The sequence below is a fragment of the Netta rufina genome (assembly GCF_964035555.1).
Source record: "Netta rufina genome assembly, chromosome: 6".
Classification (NCBI taxonomy): domain Eukaryota; kingdom Metazoa; phylum Chordata; class Aves; order Anseriformes; family Anatidae; genus Netta; species Netta rufina.
In genome coordinates this window covers 2,535,647-2,561,758 of record NC_140129.1, presented here as the reverse complement: position 1 = coordinate 2,561,758, position 26,112 = coordinate 2,535,647, and the positions used below count along the sequence as shown (strand labels likewise).

The 26,112-nt window shown below is 34.9% G+C and overlaps 1 protein-coding gene across 1 annotated transcript; it reads right to left on the bottom strand.

Annotated features, from left to right (window-relative positions):
• Positions 1-668: 668 nt before the first annotated feature.
• PGAP1 (post-GPI attachment to proteins inositol deacylase 1) lies at positions 669-23,058 on the bottom strand (the record flags this gene model as incomplete). The annotated part of the gene is made up of 24 exons (XM_084288762.1): positions 22,917-23,058; positions 21,632-21,792; positions 20,079-20,131; positions 19,844-19,910; positions 18,352-18,457; positions 16,643-16,698; positions 16,485-16,568; positions 14,629-14,678; positions 13,161-13,212; positions 12,881-12,958; positions 12,125-12,200; positions 11,736-11,809; positions 11,609-11,660; positions 10,706-10,769; positions 9,642-9,750; positions 9,218-9,256; positions 8,058-8,151; positions 7,248-7,338; positions 6,849-7,046; positions 4,814-4,949; positions 3,590-3,640; positions 2,112-2,335; positions 1,650-1,754; positions 669-807 (listed from the first exon to the last, which is right to left on the bottom strand). Exons 1-24 carry the CDS (start codon positions 23,041-23,043, stop codon positions 669-671), a joined length of 2,286 nt encoding a protein of 761 aa, XP_084144888.1. The 5' UTR covers positions 23,044-23,058.
• Between the last annotated feature and the right edge of the window lie 3,054 nt (positions 23,059-26,112).

The window sequence follows — 26,112 nt, the reverse complement described above, 5'->3', positions numbered from 1 at the left end:
ACATCCTTCCTGAATAGAAAGCTACACAGAGTATTGTTGTTTTTTCACTCTCACAAAAAGTAAAATGTGTAAGACTTTCAATAATCTCACAAATGTTCAACAGCGACTGAACAAATACTTTGATAGAAACAGCAGTTCTATAAAAGCAGTACATTCCAGTTTGTCTAGACACAACTGTGACAGCTTTTAAATTAGCATAAAATGATTAAAACTATACTTGGCTGTGTAGTTTTTGTGATAGTCACAGTGTGCTTGAAATTTATTCAGTTTTAACCAGCATACTTTAGACCTGCAAGATACGCAAGTTTAGAACATATGCATTGCACAGCATACTGAGTAAAAAAAAGTCTGTTTAAACAAAGAAGTATAGTGAAATATCAAAGTGTCTGCAAGGCAAACAGTATTGATGTTATACTAATAAGATTTATGTGCTTACATACACACACATTGTTAATTCACTTAATTTTCACAGTCAGGAAATAAACACCATGAGAAGCTTTCTAAGCAACACAAACAGAACTATAAACTTTTTATAAAGTATTCATGGTTCTGTCATCTTTCCCAAATAATCCAAATTACCATGTTAATCAAGGCATTTCTTTGTTGAAATTTACCCCCTTTCCAGAATTACTTCTAGGCTGCAATATTCTTCTTATGTATAACCAATGTTACACAAGACAACATAGTACATGTAGAAGAAGAGAAAAAGTTACAAAGTGGGGTACTTTGTATAAATGCATTCGTCCAAAAGCCAACATTGCAACAGACAAAGGGAGTGGAACTTTGGCTGCAATCTTCAAGAGTTTACTGTAAGAATATAAAGAAAAAATTGGTATTTTTGTAGTCACACATGCAGAAGGAGGAAAAAAAAAAAAAAGCATATTAGCATATTTAATTTTCTTCTGAAAATTAGAATTCAAAGATTTGCTCTTTTTAAACAGAATATCTAAGTTCAGTGGAAAATAGTGATTTATAAGCAAGAGAAATTATGCCAGAAGACTATTAAAATGTCAATTAACATTATCCTTATATTAATTTAAAAATAAATCAACTGTAACGCAAAGGTGTAATGTTTTAAATTATTCGAGTTACCAGGTACTGGTCAAGAGAATAAACTACATTATTTATTAGTAGTAATCTTTCATAGGACACTGACTAACTTTTATGTCTGAGGAAGAAATTCTCTATCTGTCAGCAAAAACAAGTGCTCAAAACTTCTTAACTCAGCAGAAACCACATTACAGGCACATTTTTCAAGTGTGCCCATAAGGGAGTGTTATAAGAACATATCTACAGTGGTTTCAGATCCACTTTTCCTTGTAACTTCCAGATAAAATTTTTAATATGTATTAGGATTCTGTAACATTTAAAAACATTCAATGAGTTGTGAATGAAAAATTCCTAAAAGGAGTCTTTGTACAACTAATTGGTTAGATAGTAATATTTCATTTAAGTCTATATGGTAAACACTGCTGTTTTCCTTCGCTTACCTGAACTACAGGTCATTCGTATACATTTTACATTTTATCTAGTCCTTAAGATTTAACTATATGAGTTTATGAATTTCTGTGTAGGCTGAGCAATTACATATATGTGCAGCACAAATTAAGAAAGAAGCGGTAAAACAACTGAGAACTGGGCTACAGTACCTTGATTTCACTTCAGAAGTAGTTGAATTCATGAGAATTTCTAAAATGCATACAAGGATAATAGCTGTAGATCTACAAGGATCGGGATCAAGCCTAACATTGTACCTGCCAAAAAAAGTGAGTTAGTTTTAAGAGCACGTTACTTTTAAACTAGGCTACCAAATAAAATCCAAGGTGGGAGCAATGACGTGCTAATAACAACATACATGTCATGTATATGTCATCATAAACTGAATATAAATCACTTCTGTTTCATTACTTCCTTCAACATACCATTTGGTATTACCTCTTAACATCTACTTATATTGTTCTTTCCATGCAATCTAGCTTTAGTTACAGTTGTAGTTATCTGAAGTCTTTCATGCTATAAGGTAGGTAGAAAAATTAAGCATTTGCAATTGTGACTATCTTCCAAGGTTCAGATTCTTTTCCTCCACCCTTACTGGCAATTTAAGAAATTACCTGAGATTTTTAAACCAGTAAACTAAAGATGGCAGGTTCAGCAGCACAATCCATGTGAATAAATAGAGAATTGTAAGATGGATCTTAAGACTGTTAACAGTTTCAGCAATTGTCGTACTATTGGAGAGAGATTGTGTTGGTTCTGAAGTTAAGTCTATCAAACTTCGGCTTTTGACCGTGTGTCTACTTGAGTTCTGTGAAGTTTCTTTTGAGCAGTCTGAATCCTGAAGATAAAAGACAGTAGTCATAAGAACACGTGCTGGCTTCTAAGAACCCTAAGAAGGGAGCAGGAGGGAAAAATTGTCCCTACAGTCGCATATGAACTCTGATTCAGGAAGAAAATTTGCAATTTATCCCTCAAAAAAGCCATCAAAAGCAGAGTTCAATAGTTCAATTTTAAGGCACCTAGATTTAACCAGCAATTTCTCTTACACTAATAGTTTGTGTGTCTTTGGAAAAAAAAAAAAGAATGGATGATGGAGATACCCTGACACCACTGCAGTGAGAAAAATACGGAGTTCCTGGAAGGAGGAAGAACAGAATAAAAGAAATAATAATACATGTGGGTGAAAATCACATATAATCATTCATGGAAGAAATATACAGAAGGTAATGTAACTGGGAGTAAAACATTAACTGTAGGAATGAATAACAAAGATAAATGAGTTGGCAGATGATAACTTCCAATGACAGAAAAAAATACAAATGAAACAAGGAAAGATGATACGAATATGAAAGAAGAGAGATGGATTAAATTTAAAATTAAACATAAATAACACCCCAAAGTCCCAAAGAAAATTATCAACAACGTGTTCTGGCTGACTACTTTTTTAACCGTATTTTATGAAAGAAGAATGAGTAGTCTTTATATGAATGTATCCACGCACTTACACTTCAGATCCTATATGTTAAAGTAACTGAAAAAAAGCAACAAAATTCACATTGCATGAAACCCAGCAATATTTTGCTTCTTCACTCCTTTTCAAATAGTTCCCAATTTACTGGAATCTCAATCCATATCCATCTAATGAGTAATATTTGTCACCTCCTGATTAAAACAAACAAACAAAGAAAGAACTCGGAACTCCACAAGCTACCTATCTGGAATAGATAGTATACGTTATTATAAACATAATTTATATCTAGAAAAAAGGTTTTTTTCTTTAGATAAGGCAGGTACCAAAACTCAGACAATAAACTGTCATTCTGCTATATCTTTAGAGACTAAATATTTCTCCTAAAATGTTTTCAGTCAAGTTTGCACTGCAGTGACCTTCAGCAGTGAATGCAGTGACCATATAGGATACTTGTGTCCTGGCTTTTCTTTGACATCATGCATACAGTAAGTAAACTCCACAGCTACCTGGTCATCATGACACAACTCAATACTGTAATGGCAAGACGATAATTTATAATGAATGGGGCTTGCCAAATGATTTTTGGTCACTTAATTTTGAGGAGAAACAGGAAATACTCACCCCATTTAGCATGTTTTTTTCTGCTCCTACATTCACATGTAGTTTTATTACCTGTAAGACAGACCATTTGGCTTTTTAACAAATGTTGCTTCACACGATAGCTACAGTATACAAGAATCTCAGGCTAATTATTTTTTGTCCCTTTTTATAGATAGATAATTCTAGGGTCCCAATGGAGCTGTGATTCTAGAACTCCCTCTTCCTTCTGATCAGCAACATCCAAAGTGCTCTCTTAAGGAAGGGTTTCCAAGCACAGAGGGAGAAGTTGAGCTGGTCTGCTTCCACTGTGATAGAAAAGGAATACCAGCGGAAAATCTGCATATTCCTTACTTCCTCTTCCTCCTGATAACTCAGTTTTACTTCCCTTCTGCAAAAACACACATCAGGCCACAAAGGAGAAGTCCCATATCAGAAATTTACTGCAGAAGTGGAAGCAGGGTCAGCATGGAAATGTCCTTCACAGGGTAACTTTATGTCACAGGGATTTGAAAGAGAGCCCTGTTCTTCAGGCTGTGCTTTCTTCTGCTACGTACCTTCTTCAGACCACCTGCAGGCTGCTCCACTTTGTACCCTTAACTCCCAGATGCATGCTCCCAAAGGCTTCCCTAGTAACTAAGTACAGTAGCTGATTTAGCAGCTATATAACCATGGGGTGAATCAGATATCTAACTTAGATGAGTTAGATGCTCTGATGCAAAAAAGACCATGGAAACTGAATAGCAGGGACTAAATATGGAGCCTTGATCCCTTGGCCAGTGCCACAAATTAGCCATACAATAAAGACTGTCCTAATTCTACAATTTGTCCATTTTCCTTCCTTTTACTTCATAAGGATTTGTGAAATTTTTAAAATAAAAAGTATTCTACAGAACATTCAAGGATCTTCTTTCACTACAGCATCTGTTCAAGGGAGCCATTAGTCTTTGATTTTATAACATGACATTCATAAGAAAAAATTTAAACTATACAAATTATTGTAGCAGGCATATAGGACCATACACTCCTTTGAAAAAAGTACAATCAAAACAACAAAATAATTCTAAACAGTGTGAGATTGGAAGTCTGAGGAGTTCAAAAAAGACCTATTTCAAGTATGCGAATAACCACATTTCCTTAAAGTATGAAAAATGGTAACCTCTATTTTTGCTTTTAACACTGGGTTAATTCAAAGCAGATGAAATGTTGACATTATGTACATATCTGGAATGCTTAGCTTTTCAGTACCTTAAACAAGTATTGAAGATAGATAACGAATACAGCCAGTGCACCACAAGTGGTCCAGCTAACCAAAGCAAGAGACCCCATCACACAGAGTCTTCTGTATGTAAACAACTTGTTATCTTTCTGAAGCACGGTAGGTCTTAAAAAGCAAACAAACAAAAAAGCCCTAATGTTATACTTGGTAGTTTTCACGTTATTACCAGATATCAAAGAATAATTGTTTCATGAATGACTCACATGAATAATACATTCCTCCTGAATATTGATTAAACACCAGAAAAATAAAGTTCAACAAATTTTAATATATACACTAACTGCTACGTAAGCTACTTTGCAAATAACTTTATCAAACTAACAAAACCATCTCACACCTTCCTGTATGTCTGTAACCAATACATTATTAGTTATTATTAGTCTCTAACTAAGACATTATTTTTACTTCATTTGGGGAACATAACGGATACATTGGTGAACATTAAGCATTAGGTTATCCTAACTCCAGATATGCATCAGTCACTAAGCTCTTTTGTGGAGCCCAAGAGAACTAGAACCGTATTCTTACTACTGCATAGTCGTACCATCAGAGTGATTCCTACTACAAACATTACTACACTGCAGTGATCAGTGATAGCACAGCAGCATACAACAGTAAGTCTGCAAGACTCGTTTTGTGACATTCTTCCCAAACAAGGGTTTCTGCTTACTCACAGTTTCAGAGAGACAGAAAATTTTATTTTAAGTCTCTGGATTCCAGCTGAAATGACTAAGAGACAAGTATGAATCTGAAATGACAAAGATGAGCTGAGAAGAAATGAAAACCAAGGGAAGAAGGTGGTAAGGAAATGCAATGGAAAGGTGAAAAAGTCTGTAACCTCTCAGAATTTCACTGAACATTCCAATGTTAAGACAGTGTAAATGGGAAGAAGCATTATTTGGAAAATTTAAAAAACCTTCACAACAAATTTTGAAAATAACCACAAGAAGGGTACTTGGTAGGAACAAGGAACTCCACAGGCAGCTAGTGACAAGTTCTTTGCTGCTGGCTATATCAGATCTTTTCAGAAGACTGCGCAAAACCCAATTGAATCCCATATACTTTAGAGAGATTTATATGTTTTTATTTTTTCTTCAAGAAATTCAGGACTGGATCAGAACCTGCGTAAGGTAATAACTGTGTGAAGTATTAAAATTCATTGCAAAGAACGATCTGACTTACAGGCAAATAACACAAAATCTAATTTTCCTGCCTCTGCTCAATACATTCTCAAGGGCTAAATTGAGCTAAAAATCTTAAATTTAGTAAGAGTAATTTCAAAACTTAGAAGCTGCTCACTTCATCGCTTATAACTAAATGTCTTCACATTCACTATTATTGATGAATAAGATGGCTGAGAAAAAATAGCTCACACCACGTGTATTATTTGATAGAATAAGACCAGAAGTACTAGTGATAAAGAAAAAGTTAATTTAGTAGGTATTTTCTAAGCAAAGAGCATCCCAACTAACTTTCTGGACAGACCAAATTAGTTTTCTATTGGCTGAAATCTAGGTGAGGACTTTATCAGTGTGAGAACAGTGAAATCATCAAATTAGCTAAGTATATTATCCAATTTCTAATTTTCTCTTTCAAAAACTTTATTTTCCATTCCCCCCTTTTCTTAACCCCCCTTTCCTATTTCAGCACTCATCTGTACATACAAAAACATTCCAGCATTCTTAGACATCATCTGTAAAATTCATCAGCTGCTGAGAAGGAAATAGTTCAGCTGTGTTCTTTCCTCCAACAAGCATTCCTCAAAAAGTAAAACTGAAAACCTTTATTGCAGCTGATGAAGGAAAGAAAGCCATTTAAGTTCCCTTTTGGAGATGTTAAACAAGGAATATAATGCTATTCTGATATTTCATTAATATTTAACACTGACAAACCCAGATATCTAAAATCAAGTACGAACTGTACTGCAGAATTTCATTTACCCAACAAAAATGAATGTTGCAGTCATCAAAAAAAGCATAATTATAGAGCATAATGTTGTTTTACCTAATCAGAATCAACCATAATGTAGAGAAGACTCTCAGAGATGCAGAGAAAAATACTGCACTCCAGTAGGCAATGCCTGCCCCCAAAAGAAACAGAATCAGGGAAACGAGGGGGAACCATACGTCCTGACTACTCAGTACAGCAGCATCCACCTCTGGCAGCGAGAGTGAATCCCATATCTCTCTAAACCAGTTAAACCTGCCAAAAACATGAAAGCGGTGTTACTTATGACTTTGACTTGCCATTACGGTAAGACATATATCAACTACACCCTTTCAAAAAAAATGTCAGGTGTTCACAACGAAATCAGAGTAATAATCCTCCCACCAAACCAAGTTTCAGAATTTTGAAACTTCTGTTTTACAAACCACTTTAAATAAATAAATTATGCAAACTTACCCCTTCAGAAACACAACAATGCTTATAATAGGTTCTACTTTGTAGGGTTTAGCTGTTCTAATTAGTTCAAGGGAAAATTCTGAACACTGGCCTAGAATCAAGAACAGAAAGTATCTATAACTATTATTTTGTCATGAACTTTAACAAAGATTATCCACAACAAAAAGTAAATTCAGACAATTTTTTGAAAGTTCACTTTAAAACAAGATAACCACGTCTTATGACAACACTAAGTCAGCACACAGTCATGGTTGGACTTGATAATCTTGAGGGTCTTTTTCAGCCTAAATTAACCCGGTAATTCTATGATCCTCAAAGGCCTTATTCAGTGGATCATTCACATTCAGGTAATTTGACACAAGAACTTCTAGAGCAATTACAGAGTTTGCTACAAGTACAAACCTGAATTTAAATGAAAATGCTATTTGTCTTAAGTCACGTATAACAGTCAAATCTCATCTTTATGCAAGATCGAGGTGTTCTGTGCATAATAACAGTATGTTTTAAACTTTCACAAGTGTTTTTAAGTATTTTCTATTAATATTAAAATACCATGCAACACACCAACCACAAGGAAGAGACTACAGGGTAAAAAAGAAGGAAATATTCTGCCAGCATACAGCCTTGGAGAACTACTAACAAACAAAAACTGAAGCTGAGGAGCCTAGATCTGGAAAATTCACTCAAGTTCAACGATACTTAGCTTAAAAAGAAAAAAAAAATATCACACCAACTAGCTAGCCTTTCAACAGTAAATTGGATAAGTAATTTCTTTAAAAACACTGGAAAAATATTTTTCTAGAAATCTACCTGTTGATATCAGTGTGCTCAGTTGTCCTCCATAGGTAAGGAGGATATTAGAAACAACATAGACAGGAAGAGCGCCAGCATGGAACCTTATTATCTGAAAGACAAGGATATAAGAATAACTTGTAAACATATACAAAAGATTATCACAAAACCAGCATGATAATGTGACTAGAAAATCTTTCCTAGAAGATGAAAATACTTTCTCATTTTCATGGATGAGTATCTGATAACCAGTATGAGCAATTAATATTACATACGGAAAATATTTGGATATCTCATAAATGGCAACTCAAATGTGTTCTGATAAATGAAAGCTTTTTTTTTTTCAGTCAAGACAGAAGTGAAAAGAATACAATAGCATGTTAATGGTGTTTCAGTAAAATATATAAACAAACCCTAAAAGCAAAAGGCCACATTTGAAGCAAAACTTATACATAGTTAGGTACCCTTTTGGCACAGATTTTTCAGACTTAATTTCTTGTATATTTCACTTGGCTTCCACTGTGCCAAGTCATGAGTTGATATCCACCTCTATACAGATATTACACAATCTCTTTTCAAATGGTAACAAGATGAGAAATCCTTGATAGAAATGCACATATTCAAATAAAGGAACTTGCCAGTAATATTCCAGCACTATATATCCATGCTTGGGAATTACATTACTTTTTAGAATCAGAAAATTGCAGATGGCTAGTCTATTTTTATACCATTGTAGAAAAGTATTCTTCATTGATAAAGAAAGAAAAAATATTTAAAATGGACATATAGATTTTTTTTTTCTTTTTTCCCCCTGAAAAACTTGCAGTTGATGCCAAATGTTCTTTTAAAGTTTTAACAGTATTGACTCACCAGGCAAGAAAGTGAAAATGACCTACAGCGTCATACCTCTATAGATACTGGGCTAACTGCAAAGCCAAATGCTCAACATTTACACCAGCTCTTTAAAGCTAGAATGCTTTTCTATTCTGAAAATGGATGCCTGGCAAGGCATGGGATGGGGTGCCTTACCAAGTAACAAGGTTTTAACCGGTCATTGAATAATGCTTCTCTTGGCATCAAGAAGGGATTTGATATGCCATAGTAAGGGGTGGCAGGAAGGAATAACTTGTATAGGGACTGATATAAAAAACAAAATCTAGTATTAGAAGATTTCTTACTTGCCCAAGAATTTGTAAAAACGATGTCTTCAGAATTACCTGCATAAAAATTAAGATTTTATTGAATGCTATTTTACACAATAGCAAGCAAATACAAAATACTCTCAAGAAGCCAATTTAAAACACAGCAATCCTGTAATTAAAATGCACAACAGCTTACATCCAACTACTTTTCTTAAAAACATATACTTTAAAGTATTGCTTAAATGTAAGTCCAACTTCCACTTGTTCTCTAAACTTTTAAAAACACTTGTAACGTGCTATATTTATGAAAAGGCCAAACAGCTCAATTTCAGATTTGCTTAGTATTTATTTTGCTACATGATTTCAAAGATTGAATTAAGCAAAAAAAAAAATATATATATATATATACACACACACACAGCAATGCAAACTAAGTATAAAATAAATGTTTGTTACTCACTTCATACTGACAGTCTGAGGAAGAGTAAATGTTTAATACTGGAACCCTGCTGTCATTTCCAGGCTGAGCAACATGCAGTTTTGCAGAAATCTCACTAGAAGATGGAACTCTGAAAGAGCAACTTAATTGGTAATTGTTTTCCTCATAATCAAAAAAAAAAAAAAAAAAAAAAAGGTGATCTACATGCTTTAGTCTTCAGCAAGTATGCATAAACCATAACTAATACATCAAGTGTCACCCACAAGCTGTGAGCCAAATAGTATAATGAACTTTTTTTATTCTATCACAAAGAATTATAGATTGGGTTGGGTTGAAAGGGACCTTCATATCATCTAGTTGCGACCCCCAACATGCACAGGGACACCTTGCACTAAGCCAGCTTGCTCAAAGCCCCATTCAGCCATCCAAGAGCTACTTAACATTCTGAATCCACTGTACTCTAGACTATCTCAGGGGCATTTGAAGTAATGAAAACAGACAAGTTTAACATTAGCATATGCACTCCCTCTTAAAACACATAAATATGCTCTGTGAAGAGAATGGATATGATGGATTCTGAAGAATAAAATTCAGCCTCCTGCAAGCATTAAGTTGTTGGAGTAGAAAATACAGGAAAAAAACTAAAGTTCAATCAGGTTGTTCAACTCTGAGTCACGAATGACACACATTTCAAGGCACAGCATTTGCTTTTGTCAAGCAGCTTAGGGCTGCTGTGCGATCAAGACCCTGGATCACAGGAAGAAACCAGTACCCCAGGCAAGCTCTATTCCCCAGTCATGAGGGGATCAAAGATTATGCTGAGAATTTCAGACCAAGAAATCTTATTTCCATTTCCAAAATATTTGCAAGAACTATCAAACAAGCAACTAGTAGATCTATTGGTAGATATACTTATTTAAAAGAAAAAACAAAACAACTTTGTCAATGAGGACAGAAAGGTAAATGAAGGAAAGATGCAAAAGAGACTGGATAATTTGTTTCATATCAGAAATATGCCCACAACAGCATGCAAACTCTCTTCAAGAACATATCAAGAAATAAATTATAACTGTTAAAGTCCTTACTTAGCTACAGTTACTGAGTCTTCATGTGACCAGGGTATATGAAGTCTGTAAACACTAGTTTTTTCTGAAAAGGAAGATAATTAAAAATACAAAATTCATTAAGAACAAGACATGGCAACTGTCTGCAAAAAATAAATGAAGCAAATTCAATAGTCTCACTATATATCGGCAAAACATATGCTATGTGCCATTTCTTCAATACCACACGTGTACATACTGCTTACTGTCTATAACATTTGACCTGCTATAATTTCACCATAAGACACTTAAAAACACAAACAAAACAAAAGGTGGCCTAGAGATCATTGTACAGAAGCACTGTGCTTGCAGTTACATTGCAATTAAGATTTCAGTGCAGTTAACACTGAACAAAAATGACTTTTAACACATGCTGTTACAGACCAAGACAGAAAGACACCAACATTAAAGGCAGTACAGTTACGAGAAAATTTCGGGTTTTCAATTGCAAGCTGTTACCTCAAGCTAGTAAATCTCTCTTTTTTTTTTTTTTTTCTTGAAACCAAGCCCTTTAGCATCCTCTTCTGTTTGAGTTCATGCAGCTCAACACTCAGATTTGAGTGCCAAAATTAGCAAATAAAAATCCTAGTCAAACATACTATTCTTGAGAAACACTTCCAATGTAATGCAGAATCCTGTGTAAAATTCAACCTTCCTTTCTGAGAAGCAATAAAACAAGCATATGAGACTAGTTCCTCATTTTCTTTGACCTTCTTGAAGTAGAAAATGAGAAATATTAGCACAGACATTTGAACAGATTATAATAATACTGTATAAACCCCACTGCCTGAAAGGACTTCTGGTTCCACAAGTTTTAGTCTTGAGAATTTTCAAGGAGGTTTAAAACAAGGTTATAAATATATACTTTAGAACACGCATATTTACCATTGGGTGACTGGCAGTGGCTCTCTATATATATTCTGAAAGCTTGATATACCTAAAACATATAAAAAAATTACTTAGACTTCAAATAGTTGTTACATTAGCTTAAAAAATTAAGTAATATTCTTACTTGGTTAAAGTGCTGGAGCTGAACATTGTAAAGTAAGCCAGTGGAATTTAATAGAATTTTGCTTGAAGAAAGGCCTGCAAAGGATGCGTTATTTTAAAATATTATATAAAATGATCTGAGAACTCAGTACATCTTCAGATTTGATTTTTTTTTTCCCCAGGAGATTTATATCCACTATATCTGTTAGTCAGAAAAAAAAAAAAAATCACATTTCTTATTTGTTACTAGCAAGAGTAGTGTTAACTTTAGTAAAAACAACCCCACCTCCAAAAAAAAACCCAAACCTGAACATTGGAAGTTTTAAGCACATTTATTATCTTAGGTGTTAGTTAATATTAGTTTCCCTTTTTTTATTTTTTTCCCCCCCAATATTAATGTGATGTACTTACCAAAGGAAAAAAGATTCGTTACAGGAAGCTGTACTGTTCTGGAATCCTCTTTGAAGAATTCACAGTCCAAAGCAAACTGCAATTCAGAATATTAAGTACAGATCTAAACTGAACACAAGACTGTAGCCAAGCCCTATTCACAGGCACCAGCAGAATACAGGACACAAATACTGAACTGTCACTTCTGCCCCCTCCCCCCTGACTGTCAGGGACTGGCAGTTAGTTTATTCTTGTAAACAGCAGTAGAAATCTGGGTACCTTACGCATAACTTGTAGGTTACTCATGTTTGCAGCCATTTGCCTTCAAAAGCCTGAGCGACTAGAATCCAGTTCACATCCCTCCACCTGAGGTGCATCTCAGTGTTTCTGTTGTTGCTGTTTTTTTGTTTGTTTGTTTTGGTCAGGGGTGGGGTGGGGTGGGAGGTGTGATGTTGCAAAGGAGCATGATTTGTCCAAACTCTGGATACAGTTTTCTAAGCAGCAAGAAGCTCTGTTTTGTCCCCTGAAGATTAATTATGAAGAGCAAAGAGACGTATGCAGCAAATACGAGTTCCACCATCTCTAATATGTATTTAGTTCACTTGAAAATTACTTTCCATCCCATTCCAAGTCTATCATTTGTTCTCTCTTTGTTTGTTAAACCAAGAGTTTGACAATTTGTCCAAGTAACTTAGCACATAACCCTTTAACTTCCATCATAGCATCTGAAAGCTATGAACACTCTGAACAAGCAATGTCCATGTTTCATCTTTTTACCTTATTGCCAACCGTGGGTGGTACAAGAATGACAATGTGGGACAAAGAAGGATAATCCTGAAGTTTCAGTATTACAACCTTAAAAAAATAGAAAAAAAAAAAAAGAGGAAAAGCCATTAACAAAACACACCCCTTAGCTTGCCAGTTCCCAGATGTCCACCTCTTGTACCCCTTCCTCTGCAATACAATTGCATGTTCCATGCTGCAAACAGAACAGATCCTTCTCCCACGACACAACCCCACCAAGCAACTCTCCCTGCTATGAGGTAGGTACACTTACCTTGATGGTCGGAAGTAACTCAGCTCTCCAGGATAAATCAGTAGCTTCCAGACTGTAAAAATACATGCACATTAAAAGGACAAACATTTCATTATCCAGGCACTAGATTATGACAGTGGACCAGCTTTTATCCCTCTCTACCTAAACATGCATAATTATGAATTGCGAACAAGTTTGGGTCTACTGCAGTCAGCTACTACAGTCATTTAGCAAATTATAATAATTTCAGATACTGCAAATCTTGTTTTTGCATAAAGAAATTAAATGAAGCTCTAATTTTGTAATACACAACAATCATCAGTTACTAGACACACATCTTCCAAAAGAATTAAAACTCTTAATGAGCCAAGGCAGCACTGGCATTGAATTAACACACAGTTTTATTAACATCTGTTAAATATCAAATGTGTCCATTGTTCCTATGGGCACATGCAAAACATACCACATAAAACAAGAATTGCAGACCTTGCAGCAGCTCAAAACTGGTGTATTAATTTTCAAATTGAACAGCAAGACATTCATTCACTTACTATAAAATATGATTTTTACAATACCAGGATACATTTTGTTCTCTAAATAGTGTTATAGGACCTCAGGATAATAGTGTTTTTGCTATGGATTTTATTAGGCTAAGTTTTAGCTAGCAGTCCTGCACTAGACTAACCTCCATTTGATGCCAATCAAAGGTTACAAAGAACAGTAACAGCCAGCTGCTCCTTGGATCAGGAAAGAATAATTGTAACATCTGACTGGATGCAAGACACTGTGGCTATATGCCTCAGCACAGATCCCCAAAAAATAAACACTACACTAGCTCAAATCCACCCGGGAATTTTCCCTAATCTAAAGGGTAGACTGAATTTATGTTGAGCTGACTCTGAGGAGGTAAATTAAGCCAGTGTTAAAAACAATTACTTTTCATCTTTTTAGTAATGATTGTAATGACCTGATTCAAATAATCACTTGATCACCCACACTTCTAAATATTCTCATACGGTAACAGCAATTCTGGAATGCAAAAAAAAAATAATAAAAAGATGCTTCAATTCACTTTCTGAGGGCTTCAAGTAATGTTTTATGTCTTTGTCAAAGGATTCTAAAATGATGCTACAAACCATACAATTTAGGGTTCCAATGCAGAATGCAGCGTCCAAAAGAGAGCAAAAGGAGCAATTTTTTTTTTTTTTTTTTTACTGATATGAAGATCAAAAATACAGCTTAAATTAAAAAAAAAAAATCACAAAATTTATTCTGCATTCATATGATAGCAATTTTGGTCAGTATATTTTTTCCTGTTTATTGATGATACAGAAAGCATGAATTATGCACAGCAGGAATAAGAATTCTATTTTTTCTTCCCAACCCCTTCCTAAGAAAGATATTTTATATGCTTGAAAACTCAAATACAGTCATACAAGATCTACTTAAATAAATAATAAAAAAAAAAACAGGAACTATGTATACTCACCATGTTGAAGAATTGCTGTCCATGCAGCCATAAATCCAGCTACTTGTGTCCTGTAACGTTAATACCATAAAAAGTACATTACTGATGTGTGAATTTATAAATACATTACTATTAATTCTTTACAGCAAACAATGCATGAGTTGATACTGATAATCTCTAAAATTTCTACATGCTAACAGTTTCAGTTCACTAAATATGAGCAATTGTTCTAGAATACTTTAATAGCAGAGCCTGGTGCAAATAACTTCCTAATGAGAGGCACAGATTTTCATCTTCATCTCATTTTCCATTATGTCTGCAGCCACTATCACTATAATAACCAAACTCTCTTAAGAATATTATTTGCTGAAGTGTAAAAGCAAGGATGATGACAAGAACAGTCTCTCTCAAATTCCTTCTGTAGTTTATAATGAAACTATTAACTTTTTCTTTTTTTTTTTTAAAACATTTCACAGCAAAATCAAACTTCTGTGTTAATGGAATTTGACATTATATCCTCCATTAAAGAGTCTGATATCATAATCTTGCAATTAGAATTACAAGGAAAGATAAAACACGAACATTAAAGGTGTGGTGCTTTTTTTTCCAGAATCATTTTAAATAAGTTTGTCATCTTTTCTATATATGAATTGGCACGTTTTTCTAAAAAAGAAATACAAGGTTTGGCAAGCAAACTTTCATTATTTCTCTTCAAAAAAGAGAAGTATCTGCCTTAACACGATATAAAGTTCAATTTTATTCAAGTTTATTCTTTTCCATCTAAAATTAATGTCTCAAGCTCCTATCCTGAGTAGTCAAGAAATACTTCAGATTTTGACTGTCCTACTGGGTTCCCCTTAACTCTCACTACTAGAGAATATAAGTATTCTGTACCTCCTCCTCCTCAAACAGTACCAGTCCTGTCGTTAATACATAATGAAGGCAAAAATTGCCCCATTCAAGGGCAACTAAGTTCACAACAAATTTAAAAATTTTGAAGCTGCTTCTAGGAAACACAGGATATATTCTTTTTTTCCCCGCAATGGTAGTCTGAACCTCTCCTTTTGAGGTAAGAGGGATACATAGAATCATATAAGAAAGCATCTCTGATTTCCTTGCCACTAATCTAAAATCAATCCAGAATCGCAGAATGGTTTGGGTGGGAAGGGAACTTAAAGATCATCTAGTTCCAACCCCCCTGCCATGGGCAGGGACATCTTCCACTACTCATTTAATACTGAGAAGTATATTTATCCATCTCCAGTTTGCCAAGAGACTACATTTCTTCCTTTCAAAAAGTATTTTAAAAACGATTTCAAAAACATTTTAGCTGTGGAACTAAAAATACAGGGCATACTATCACCTCTCTTCACAACAAAGGAGACAGCTGAGAAGGTGCTGTTTTCTCAGCTGGCTCCCATTCACGTCCACTGCTTAGCTGAAGATCTCTGTAGACTTTCTGGCTGACTTAAATTTTATTATGGCAAAGCAAACCTATAAGCAGTGTTTCTGAATTCTAAGTACAGCTAAACCCTGGCAGCACTGAAAATAACTTCTTCATTCAATGCCATCAGTACAGCTGCACTAAATTAAATGAGAAAGCAATCTGTGGCTAACTGTGAGAGAGCCGAAAATAAAACATTCACATTTCAGAAATTCAGGTGACATTGAAGGTTTCAGACCTTGAACACTAAGCACAACATGCTTCAACAAGAAGTACATCTGACACAACGTATTAGGATGTGAATGTAAGTGGATGTCATTAATTTCTACTACATGTATTATTCATTAAATTTTCTTAAAATCACAACATATCCAAAATTAAAACCAAACAAGTTTATAAACAAACTCGAGACATGAAAGAAGTATTTTCTCACCAACATACTGTTTTCACAGTAAACATGACTGTATGATTTTCTGTGGCTTGCAAGAGGAAACACGAAATATTTTCCATCTGAATCCTTCAAAGGGAAAAAAATGTTCATTACTAAAAAAAATAAACATAATACACACAATAGAGAAAAACATCACTTACGTTGTAAACAGAGTAAGTCCATTTTGAGGTTTTGACTTCAATCCACATGAAATCTCCTAAAAACAAACATGTTTTTATATGTGACACTGGAGGAAATAATCTACAAAATCTCATACTTTCTTATTGCCTATATGTTATCTCTTATATGTAAATGTCTCAAAACCTTACAAACTTTAGTCAATACACAAGCTTGCTGCTGCTTAGAGTGACATGCAACAGTCATTATCAGTAACACAGGAAGTAGCAAAACACTGGGATCCAATTACTACATATTAACTACAAAAAGAGAAAGCCTATGGATTTTAGAACAAAGCTCTCAAGGAAACAAAAAAAAAAAAAAGAAACTTAACAACACAAGATGTAATTACAGGGCGGCATTAAATCTAATGAAATATTAGAAACATCCCCAGTCTTTGTTTCTCTCGGCCTTTTAAGAAAACTAGTACAGAAACTTGTGTAAAAGCAAGTCAAGTGATGAGCTGAGTGCCACATACAAGAAAACAGTAGGAGTTTAAAGATATGTCTGGAGAAAGAAAATAAGACAGAATAATGAACAGACTGGATATGTAAATACTGCAAATTATTATGCAAGGTTAATATTTTTCTTTTGTGTAACTAGAATAAGCTAAATTTCTCTCATGAATTTTTAAGTGTCAAGAGTGTGCGAGAAATAGCAAGATGCAAACACTTTGCACTTCCAGGAATAGTCTGATCTTTCACTAGGTAGATGAAGATAACAATAAATCCCCCCCTTAACATTCTTTTTAGAGGGAACAAACACCGTTCACTTAGCCTCCCTCTCCCCGTGTCTCACACCCCAGAAGCTAAACATTTCAGTGGTCCTCTACTGGGTTCATTCTAGCATGTCAATGCCTAAATGTCCCCTTATACTAGGGTGGCCAAAACTGGACACCAAAGTTAAAGCTATCTTAAAAGTTCTGCAATAGTTTACGTTATGAAAATTTCTGAAATAAAATGGTTTTCCTCAGTTCAGTCCACTCAGCAGAACTAGCAATACAGCTGTGCCTTATGAAACATCTGTTTAGTTCCCAAGAATCCTTGTGCTCAAGATTTGTTACCTTTTATCTATGCATTCTTTGCAGTGACAAGGAAACAATTAGTAGGTGGTCCAATTTACCCTGTCACATCACTAAATTGATGAAGCAGCCCTGAATATTCAGGATTTCCTTACATAGCACAAAACTAACATAGTGGCTCTACAATACCCAGAATCACAGAATCTTTAAGGTTGGAAAAGACACACAAGATCATCCGGTGCAACTTTTCCTTAAACACCCGCAGGGACAGTGACTCCACCACCTCCCTGGGCAACCCTTTCCAATGCCTAATCACTCAACCTTAACCCTCTAGCAAAAATGGGATGCAAGTGTAGACTAGACAGCATTTTTGGCGTTCAGCTATCCCCAATTTCTGAGATTGTCTACTGGACACCTTGGTGTAAATACGATTCTTACTTGTGCCTCAGAATCAAAGGCATATAAAAACGACACAGCCATTTTTGCTCCTACCCCTTTTAAACTATTAAGTGCTGAAACCACATGGAAGTTAATAGTGTAGGTCTAAAAAGCCACATATTGTTTCAGCAATGTCAGAAGGACAAATTTTATTTCAGAAGCTTGCTAGTAAGAAGATCAACTCTTAAACAAGGAGTATCTCTGAATCTTGTTCAAAAGAAAACTGCTACACACCTGTAAGTTCTGTAAAAGCTTCAGGATTTTCCTCAAATATCTTTCCAGGGTGTCTCACAAAGTGGTGATTCAGTACAGACATTCTCTTCTTGGGATCCTCAGTTATCTTAACAAAACAAACAAAACAGATGGTCAATTTTTATTTTACCAACAAAACAGATTGCCAATTTTTATTTTACCAATTTGTATGATTTACAATCATGACATGATCAGTAGAAATGCAGTTTTGGGAATGAGAGGAAATAAATTATTAGAAGACATGATACACTGTTTCTATTCTAAATACAATAATCTGAATAAATAAAGTACCATTAATAGTCAATCACAGCAAAACAGAGAAAGTCAACATTTGCTATTATGCATAAATAAAACTTTTGGGAGTTTTGTATCCTCATCTATTCTTAACAAAAGGAAATTATATTCTACATATATATTTTTAAAAAATACATATTTTATATAGACACCCATACATTCTTCCCAAAACAACATACTCATGGCAGAGTTTAAAAATATTTATATGTACTTGTCTTTATTCATCAATCTAGCATATTGCACCTATCTTAATATTTCAAGAAAACAAATAGCTGTAAGAGTACACTGAGCTTTGCTTTCATTTTTTCCTTCTTCTCTCCTCTTCAGCTTTTCAACATTGTGGACAATACAACTGATTTCTGCAAAGTGTTACCCTCCAGCGCACTGTCGGTCAACTTCAGAAAAACCGTACCTCCTTTTTGTCCCTATAAATTCCATATTAAAGTGAGCATGCCTTAAGAAACCAGTGCAGCGTGGCACTACAGAAACTGAAAAAGAACACCTGTAAGCCTTCCTCTTCTATGTCTGTGACTCTGCTCTTGCATATTTCTAACCTCTGGACCTTGATCCCAATTCAAGTGTACTGCTGCCAAACATTTCAGAAGGATATTTATTTAGAAAAGCAATAAATGATGGTAACCAGAGGTAAACAAATCAGCTTTTTCCCTGCCCTTATATTGCATTTACAGTCTATTTTTGTGTTATTCACAAAAGAACACTGTAAATACTTGCTGGCCCCTATGACGACACTACGTGGGGAAATTTAAGAAGTATTATGTCTGAGATAAACCATCATAGTTTTTCACCCTTTGTATACTATTTATGCAAGGTGAATCCAACACACTCTAAGAGATTCCATTCAAAGCTACACAGCTAGAAAAAAATAGCATGGTGCAAGGTCAACTAAACCTAATGCATCATGTAATAATAATACAATCCACAAACCAACTATAAAGCACCAAGCAATAATAACATTATTAATAAATAATAAAAATTGGCTTAACTTCTAATTATTTCTGACATGTCAAATAGCACAAAGCCATGAGACTTTTTCAGTGACCAATACCAAAAAGGCAATAATTTTCTCAGTGTGACTCAGAAAAATCAAAAGTGAGCTTGTCCTGATTAAGCATTCTGTGAGGGAAGAAGAAATTATACACAGTGGGTCATATATACAAACCTGCCTTGTGTTTTCATCTATGAGATCAAAAAAAGCTCTAATGGTAGCCAGGATCAATTCTTTGCACCTAGAAGACAGAATAAGTAAAATTAAATCTAGAAAGGAAATATCCAGGGGAATAAAAGTGGCAGGAAGAGACAAATTATGCAGAAATTACATTATTGTATAATGTAAGAACAATAGAAAACAAAAGGAATGTTTGGTCAGCCAATTAACCTTTGTTCAAATAGCTTACCACACTATTGAGAGATGGTCTGTTGAGGCCCAAGCTCTAGGCACAGCCGAGCTCTGTTTGGAGAAGAAAAACAACTAAGATATTTTTTTTAGCGTTCAGCATTTAAAAATTCTAAGTTGCGTCCCGTCCCCCTCCCCCGTCCCCCCCAATTTAAATCTACTTTGGTAATTAGTAATAGAGTTTCATGGACAGGGGTATAATAGAATGGCTTCTTCAGTCAAAAACATTATTTGCTGCAGCAAAGACAAGGACTTGTAAAATGACTACAGAAGTATGTGTGTTAGATAGATCAGATAGCAGCGTCTAATAGTCAAAGAGCAAATAATGGTATAGAAGAAACTTACTAAGACGTTCTTCAAAGACTGCTTCTCTTACTAATCTTATTAATTTAATAAGTGATCCTGGCACATAAGAATAGAAGCATGCCAGTGAAGGCAGTTGCTGAAAAATCAAGAACACCCTCAACAGAAAGGAGCATGAAAGAACTAGACAGTCCAAAGTTATTCATTTGTACATGTACTGCATTTACAGACTGCCACCAAAAATCTCCCTTCCATAAACAGAGCTCATTACCTTATCATACAACCTGATTCAAGTAAAGTATAAACAATTAATGAGCTACAGCCATGAAGAAAAAATAAAGAAATAAACATCATCCTACAGTATGACTTGGTAGATCCAGATGACAAGGTTATAAAAAAAATTATACCACTCTACACTGGATCTCATGCAAAATCTTGGTCACCAACGGTCATGAGAAATTAAAGTGCAGCAGATGCAGAGAAGGGTTGCTAGGACAAAGGGATTGCAGAGTTAATCTTCTCAGCCTAGCAGAATCAGAGTGGAGACTATTTATAGACGGCCTTCTGTACAATGGACAGGGAGATAAACACCAAGGGAATGAAAACTGTTTCAGATAACATTTCAAGCTGATGTCAGAAAAAACCTGTTCAAAAGCTGGCTTACACAATAAATGGAAGTCAGAAACTACAAATTTTCTGTCAAGCCCTACTGAGGAGTATTTGCCAGTTTCTTCCATGCAGAGAACAGTTACATGGCAGGAAACATGGAATAACAAACCTAACTAGTTCTGTGATGCTGCTCGATTAATTTTGGGAGGAAATAGATGCCTGCACAAGCAGAAGACAAATAAAACCTGATTTCTGCAACAGAAAAGGTGCAAGAAGGTGGTGAAAAGCAATAGTACCAAGCAGTACTTGGGATGATTCAAATCCACCCCAACGTGTATTCTTTCAATGGACACTCATTTCTGCTACATCAAATATTTATGGTGTTATATATACATATATATATATATATTCATTATCTTCATTTATTTTCATATTCTTTTTATATTTTATTTATATTTATTTCATAATTTATATTTATATTTCATATTTATATATTATTTTCATATTTAGTTACGCTATGCTATGCATATAAACTACAATCAGACATTGATACACATATTACAGACAGCTATCTAGCATACCTCCATGCAAAACAAAAACAACAACAAAAAAACATTTTTTGTTTGTTTGTTTGTTTTTTACCACAACAGATAAGGCACTGTCTTGTTGACTCAATCTTGGTAGAAAAGCCAGTCCTGAACGAACTTGGTAATCTCTGAATCCTCCCGCCACAGAAAGGGTAGTTAAATTTCTTAACTCTTGGGCGTTTAGAATCCAATGATTGCTTACAGCTGTATAAAAATCTATAAAATACATTAAAATCAATCAATTTCCCATAAATCTATTTTATATATTTAAAAAAAGCTACAGAATGATTCAACTAAAAGTTTCTGTAAGCCCTCTTAGAGGCATTCAAGCTCTGATTACCACTTTTGATTCATATAAGGAACAAAAATTATTGGTTTAACGCCAAGGAGGTAGTAGTTGGGAGAGACAGATACACTCACACTTCCTTTATTAGCTGAGCACTTATTTTCTTTAGGTAGCAAATCACCGTTCTATTTTAAGGATGGCAATAATCCAGAAACAGTCAGTCAGCAAGAAAGAAGCATTGTATTAATTTTTCTTCCTACAACTGATTGCAATGCAAACACAGTAAATCAAATTTAGCAACTAGAGATAATCCCTTCCTCTTGGGTTCCACAGAGAATAAAGAAAATAAATGTCTATTCTTTTCCTTCATCAATTCCTTCTATATCTACATTGAACAGCAAAGTAGCCACAAAGCACATACATGTATTTCATCAGCATAATTTAGTCACATCAATCTTTCCAATAAGTTAACAGTGCATACATAATGATTATACTTTCCTTTTCATTTTAGTTAAGTAAGCAGAAAATACTTTGCATCTTCTATACATATAAATATATTATGTAAAATATATATTATACCTATATTCAATAGGTATATTCAATACACAATAGGTATATTCAATAACACACTTTGGGAGTAACAAATATTAACAACTGCAACAAAAGTAACTCCATTTAGGCAATTCATTTGACAAAGAAAGCCATTACAGAGTTCAAGTTTTACAGAAAAAGAAAGAAAAAAAATGTCACTCTCTGGAGAGCTTATGAAATTTGTTCCATACTCTGCAGTCTATTGCACTTAGAAATTATTTGGACTTCTGCCCCTTCACAGAAGCATAGGCCCACATAGTCAACTTTACAATGACATTACACTTAAAGTAGTACAGTGCGCAGAGATGATCACTATGGTAATAAAGGAATAGATTAATTACAGTAAACAGAACATTCTGCACACACGAACTGCTTCAAGCCTCAGCAATTTGCAAGAATCTCACCAGCTAATGCATGAGGGAATCGGTAAAGAAATAGAATGTAGTTGGGTTAGTTTACTTACCAGTAATATATTTATCCAAAGGCATTACAGGTGCAACATGAGGTGTAGCTTGTGTAATGAGCAGATTTATAAGTTCAGGCTTAAAATTCTTCAGGGTAAGCAATGCTCTTGCAACAAGACCACCCATGGAATGGCCTACTATTGCAACACTGCTTGGTGCAAATTCTCGATCCTTAAGGAAAGAGCAAAGGATAATTAGTTCAATTTCAAATCTGGTTCTGACATGGGCCTCCTCTGATTAGCAGCTGTTCATTTTTCCCCACAGATCAATTTGTATCCCTTCAAGGATAATATTGACTAGTATCAACATAGGCTAACAGAAAACTTTTCTAGGAAAACAGGATGGAAGGTGATGCTATATTATTATTTTAATAAGCTAGAGAAAGTTTAAAGCTGTACTACAAAAAAAGCATGCATTGCGCAAGGAAGTGTTTGTTTATAAACAATAAAGAACCTAATCAGGGCTCCAAGATTGTCACAAACATTACAAATCTATTAAAGAGCAGCAGTTCTCTCTTGAGAGCCATGATCAATTACCTACACACAGTACAAAGTCTCCCTCCCTTATTCATTGTTCTTCAGTTATCCGTCAAAAAAGCTGACCAGATTTCCATTCCAAAACACAAGTACATGATCTAGCATACATCAGTACTTACCCTGTACAACTTAAGAATTACTTTTATGCATTCATGCACAAATTTGGTCTGTCGTTGGAGAGTACCACCATACAGTGCAACCAACTCCTCATTGAAGTTGATGGTGAAGAAATTAAAATGATACTTGAAGTCAAGATCTTCTGCTTTTCTAAGTGCAATAGATCCAAGAGAACGCACTAGGAAAAATCGCAAATTAAGCAGGGATTATTAGACTGTCCTAGCATCACCATTAGTAGACAAACACAAATACATAACCTCTCAAGAAACAAATGCTATTTTAAATTCATTATTCATGTCATTTATAAAAGGTTAAAAAAAAAAAAAAAGATGGAAGGCAAATCTTTTCTAAACAGCAATCCCACTTGTTTTACAAAATCAGGTTTGAATATATAAATAATGACAACAAAAATATCAGCCAGCCACTGACACTATTGAATTGCAAAATGAGAAATGTAACAACTTTCCTGTTTTTATAAGAATCCTTCTGACAGAAAGAAGTATGAGTAAATACATCCTAATAAAAGTTTACAGAAGCACGTGGAAAAGATGTCGGAGGAGATAAAAGGTTGGAGTGAGGTACAGAGAACTAAGTATTATGGCATGGCAGCTGACTTCATGGACACAATGTCTAAACCAAACTGATAAAAGATAACAGCTTATGCTCCTTCACCTGAGCATTGCTATTCTCATCTCGTTCGCACCTTCTCATCACCACCAGGACAAGAATGCAAAATCCTCATTCTTGCCTTCAACTGGAGAGGCAATGCTATTGCTGCGGTTTTCTAAAATTCCTTTGAAGACTACCAATCTAGAACAACATTCCCAAATACCACCCCAAGATGGACAGAGGAGAAGGAAACCAAAGCCCAAAGAACACTTTTCCACCAGAAGTCCTGAGGGAGAAAATGTCCTGTTTATGAGGCCTTGCTTCTGACCTGTGCTCATCTAACCCTGGCTGCTATCTAATACAGCCTTCTGAGTGCAGCATTGCTGCTGAGGGGACACAGCAGGACAGGAACAGCACCAGCTGCAAAGAGCATGGCGGAGAAAGAAGGAAAGAAAAGAGTCCCCCAAACAAGTATACACTTCTACAAATAAACTAACGATCTGCCCAAGTCTGGCATTTAGAAGCAGGATTTGTCTTAGAGTAGAACAGCTTCAGAGGTCTGCAGCTTGCAGAATTCTCCTCTGAAAACTTCACTGGAGAGGTGAACAAAACCAACTAAACTTCAGCAAAGCTTATCATGTTAGAAAATAACATTTCTGAAATATTTTATACATTCAGCCACCTAAACAAATATTATCAGAAAGATGCAAATTATAAGTAGAATTTGTAGTCAATCCTTTCACCAATTCTATCTAAAGTTGATAAGTAATAAGAACACCTTCAAAATGGTATGAAAAGACCTAAAAAGTATTTAAAAGATCAAGTATCCTGTCACAACTTTATACTTTGAAATTCATGGTAGAAGGAACACAAATATTGCCAATGATCACAAGGCAAGTTGGTAAGAGGTTCCTGATTAGAACTCAGGAACCCTCAATTCTCCCAATTCCAGGTTTGTTCCCACCAATTAAACCAGACGATCTTCTTTTGCGCGAAGTCTGAATTTTGTAAATTTTACAAATTTCACTTCAGTGCCCGTGAAAGATAATGGATTCACATCCTTCAAAAGTGTCTGTAACAAATCAAAATAAGCCCAGGAAACACAGCAGCGATGCTTGCTTTCATTTTTCAACCATGAACATATTTTAAACAAGCGTGAAAAGAACAACAGCAGCAACAACTGTTCATCTAGGTATCAGACCTAAAATATATTATTCCACAAGAAATTCTAAATGAAATGTGAATTTTCATAATAAACCATATTAAAAATATTCTGAGCCATAGAATAAATCAGTTTTGCCTTAATCAAACAAAGATTTTGGAAAATGAATGTGACTTACTGCCAGTCTCCCTAAATCAATTTACCAAAACAAGGAATAAATATTTAAAGGCACTCATCTAAAGTAGCAGAATATTTGCAGCCTGTAGTACTCCTTCTACTCAACTAGGTTTTTCTTTATATATTTCATTTTGATTCCTAACATACACTGAAAGTACCATTCTATTTTCTGTATAATGATGCACTGCCCTGATTTTAGAGACAGCATTATGATATTGTATAAACTCACTTTAGGATAGAATAAATCTTGTGGTTAAAAATTAATGAGAACAAAATAGATGACATCTTGTTATCGGTCGACCTTCTGTTATGTTGAAGCATCTTGTTAATTGAAGCATCCCGTTATCTGTCGACCCTCAGTCAGGCTGAGACTTGCGACAACTTGAGTCAACCTTCTGTTATGCCTTGTTAACTGAAACATCCTGTTATCTGCCCACCCTCAGTTAGGCTTGAGCCAACTCAGCATTTCTGCAGCTTGGAAAACAACTAATTCATCCAACCTGGCATTTTTTAAGCAAAAGGTGAAAAGTACATCACGAGACCACTCCCAAAGACCACTGCCCATGTCCCGAAGACCCCAGACCACAATTCTTG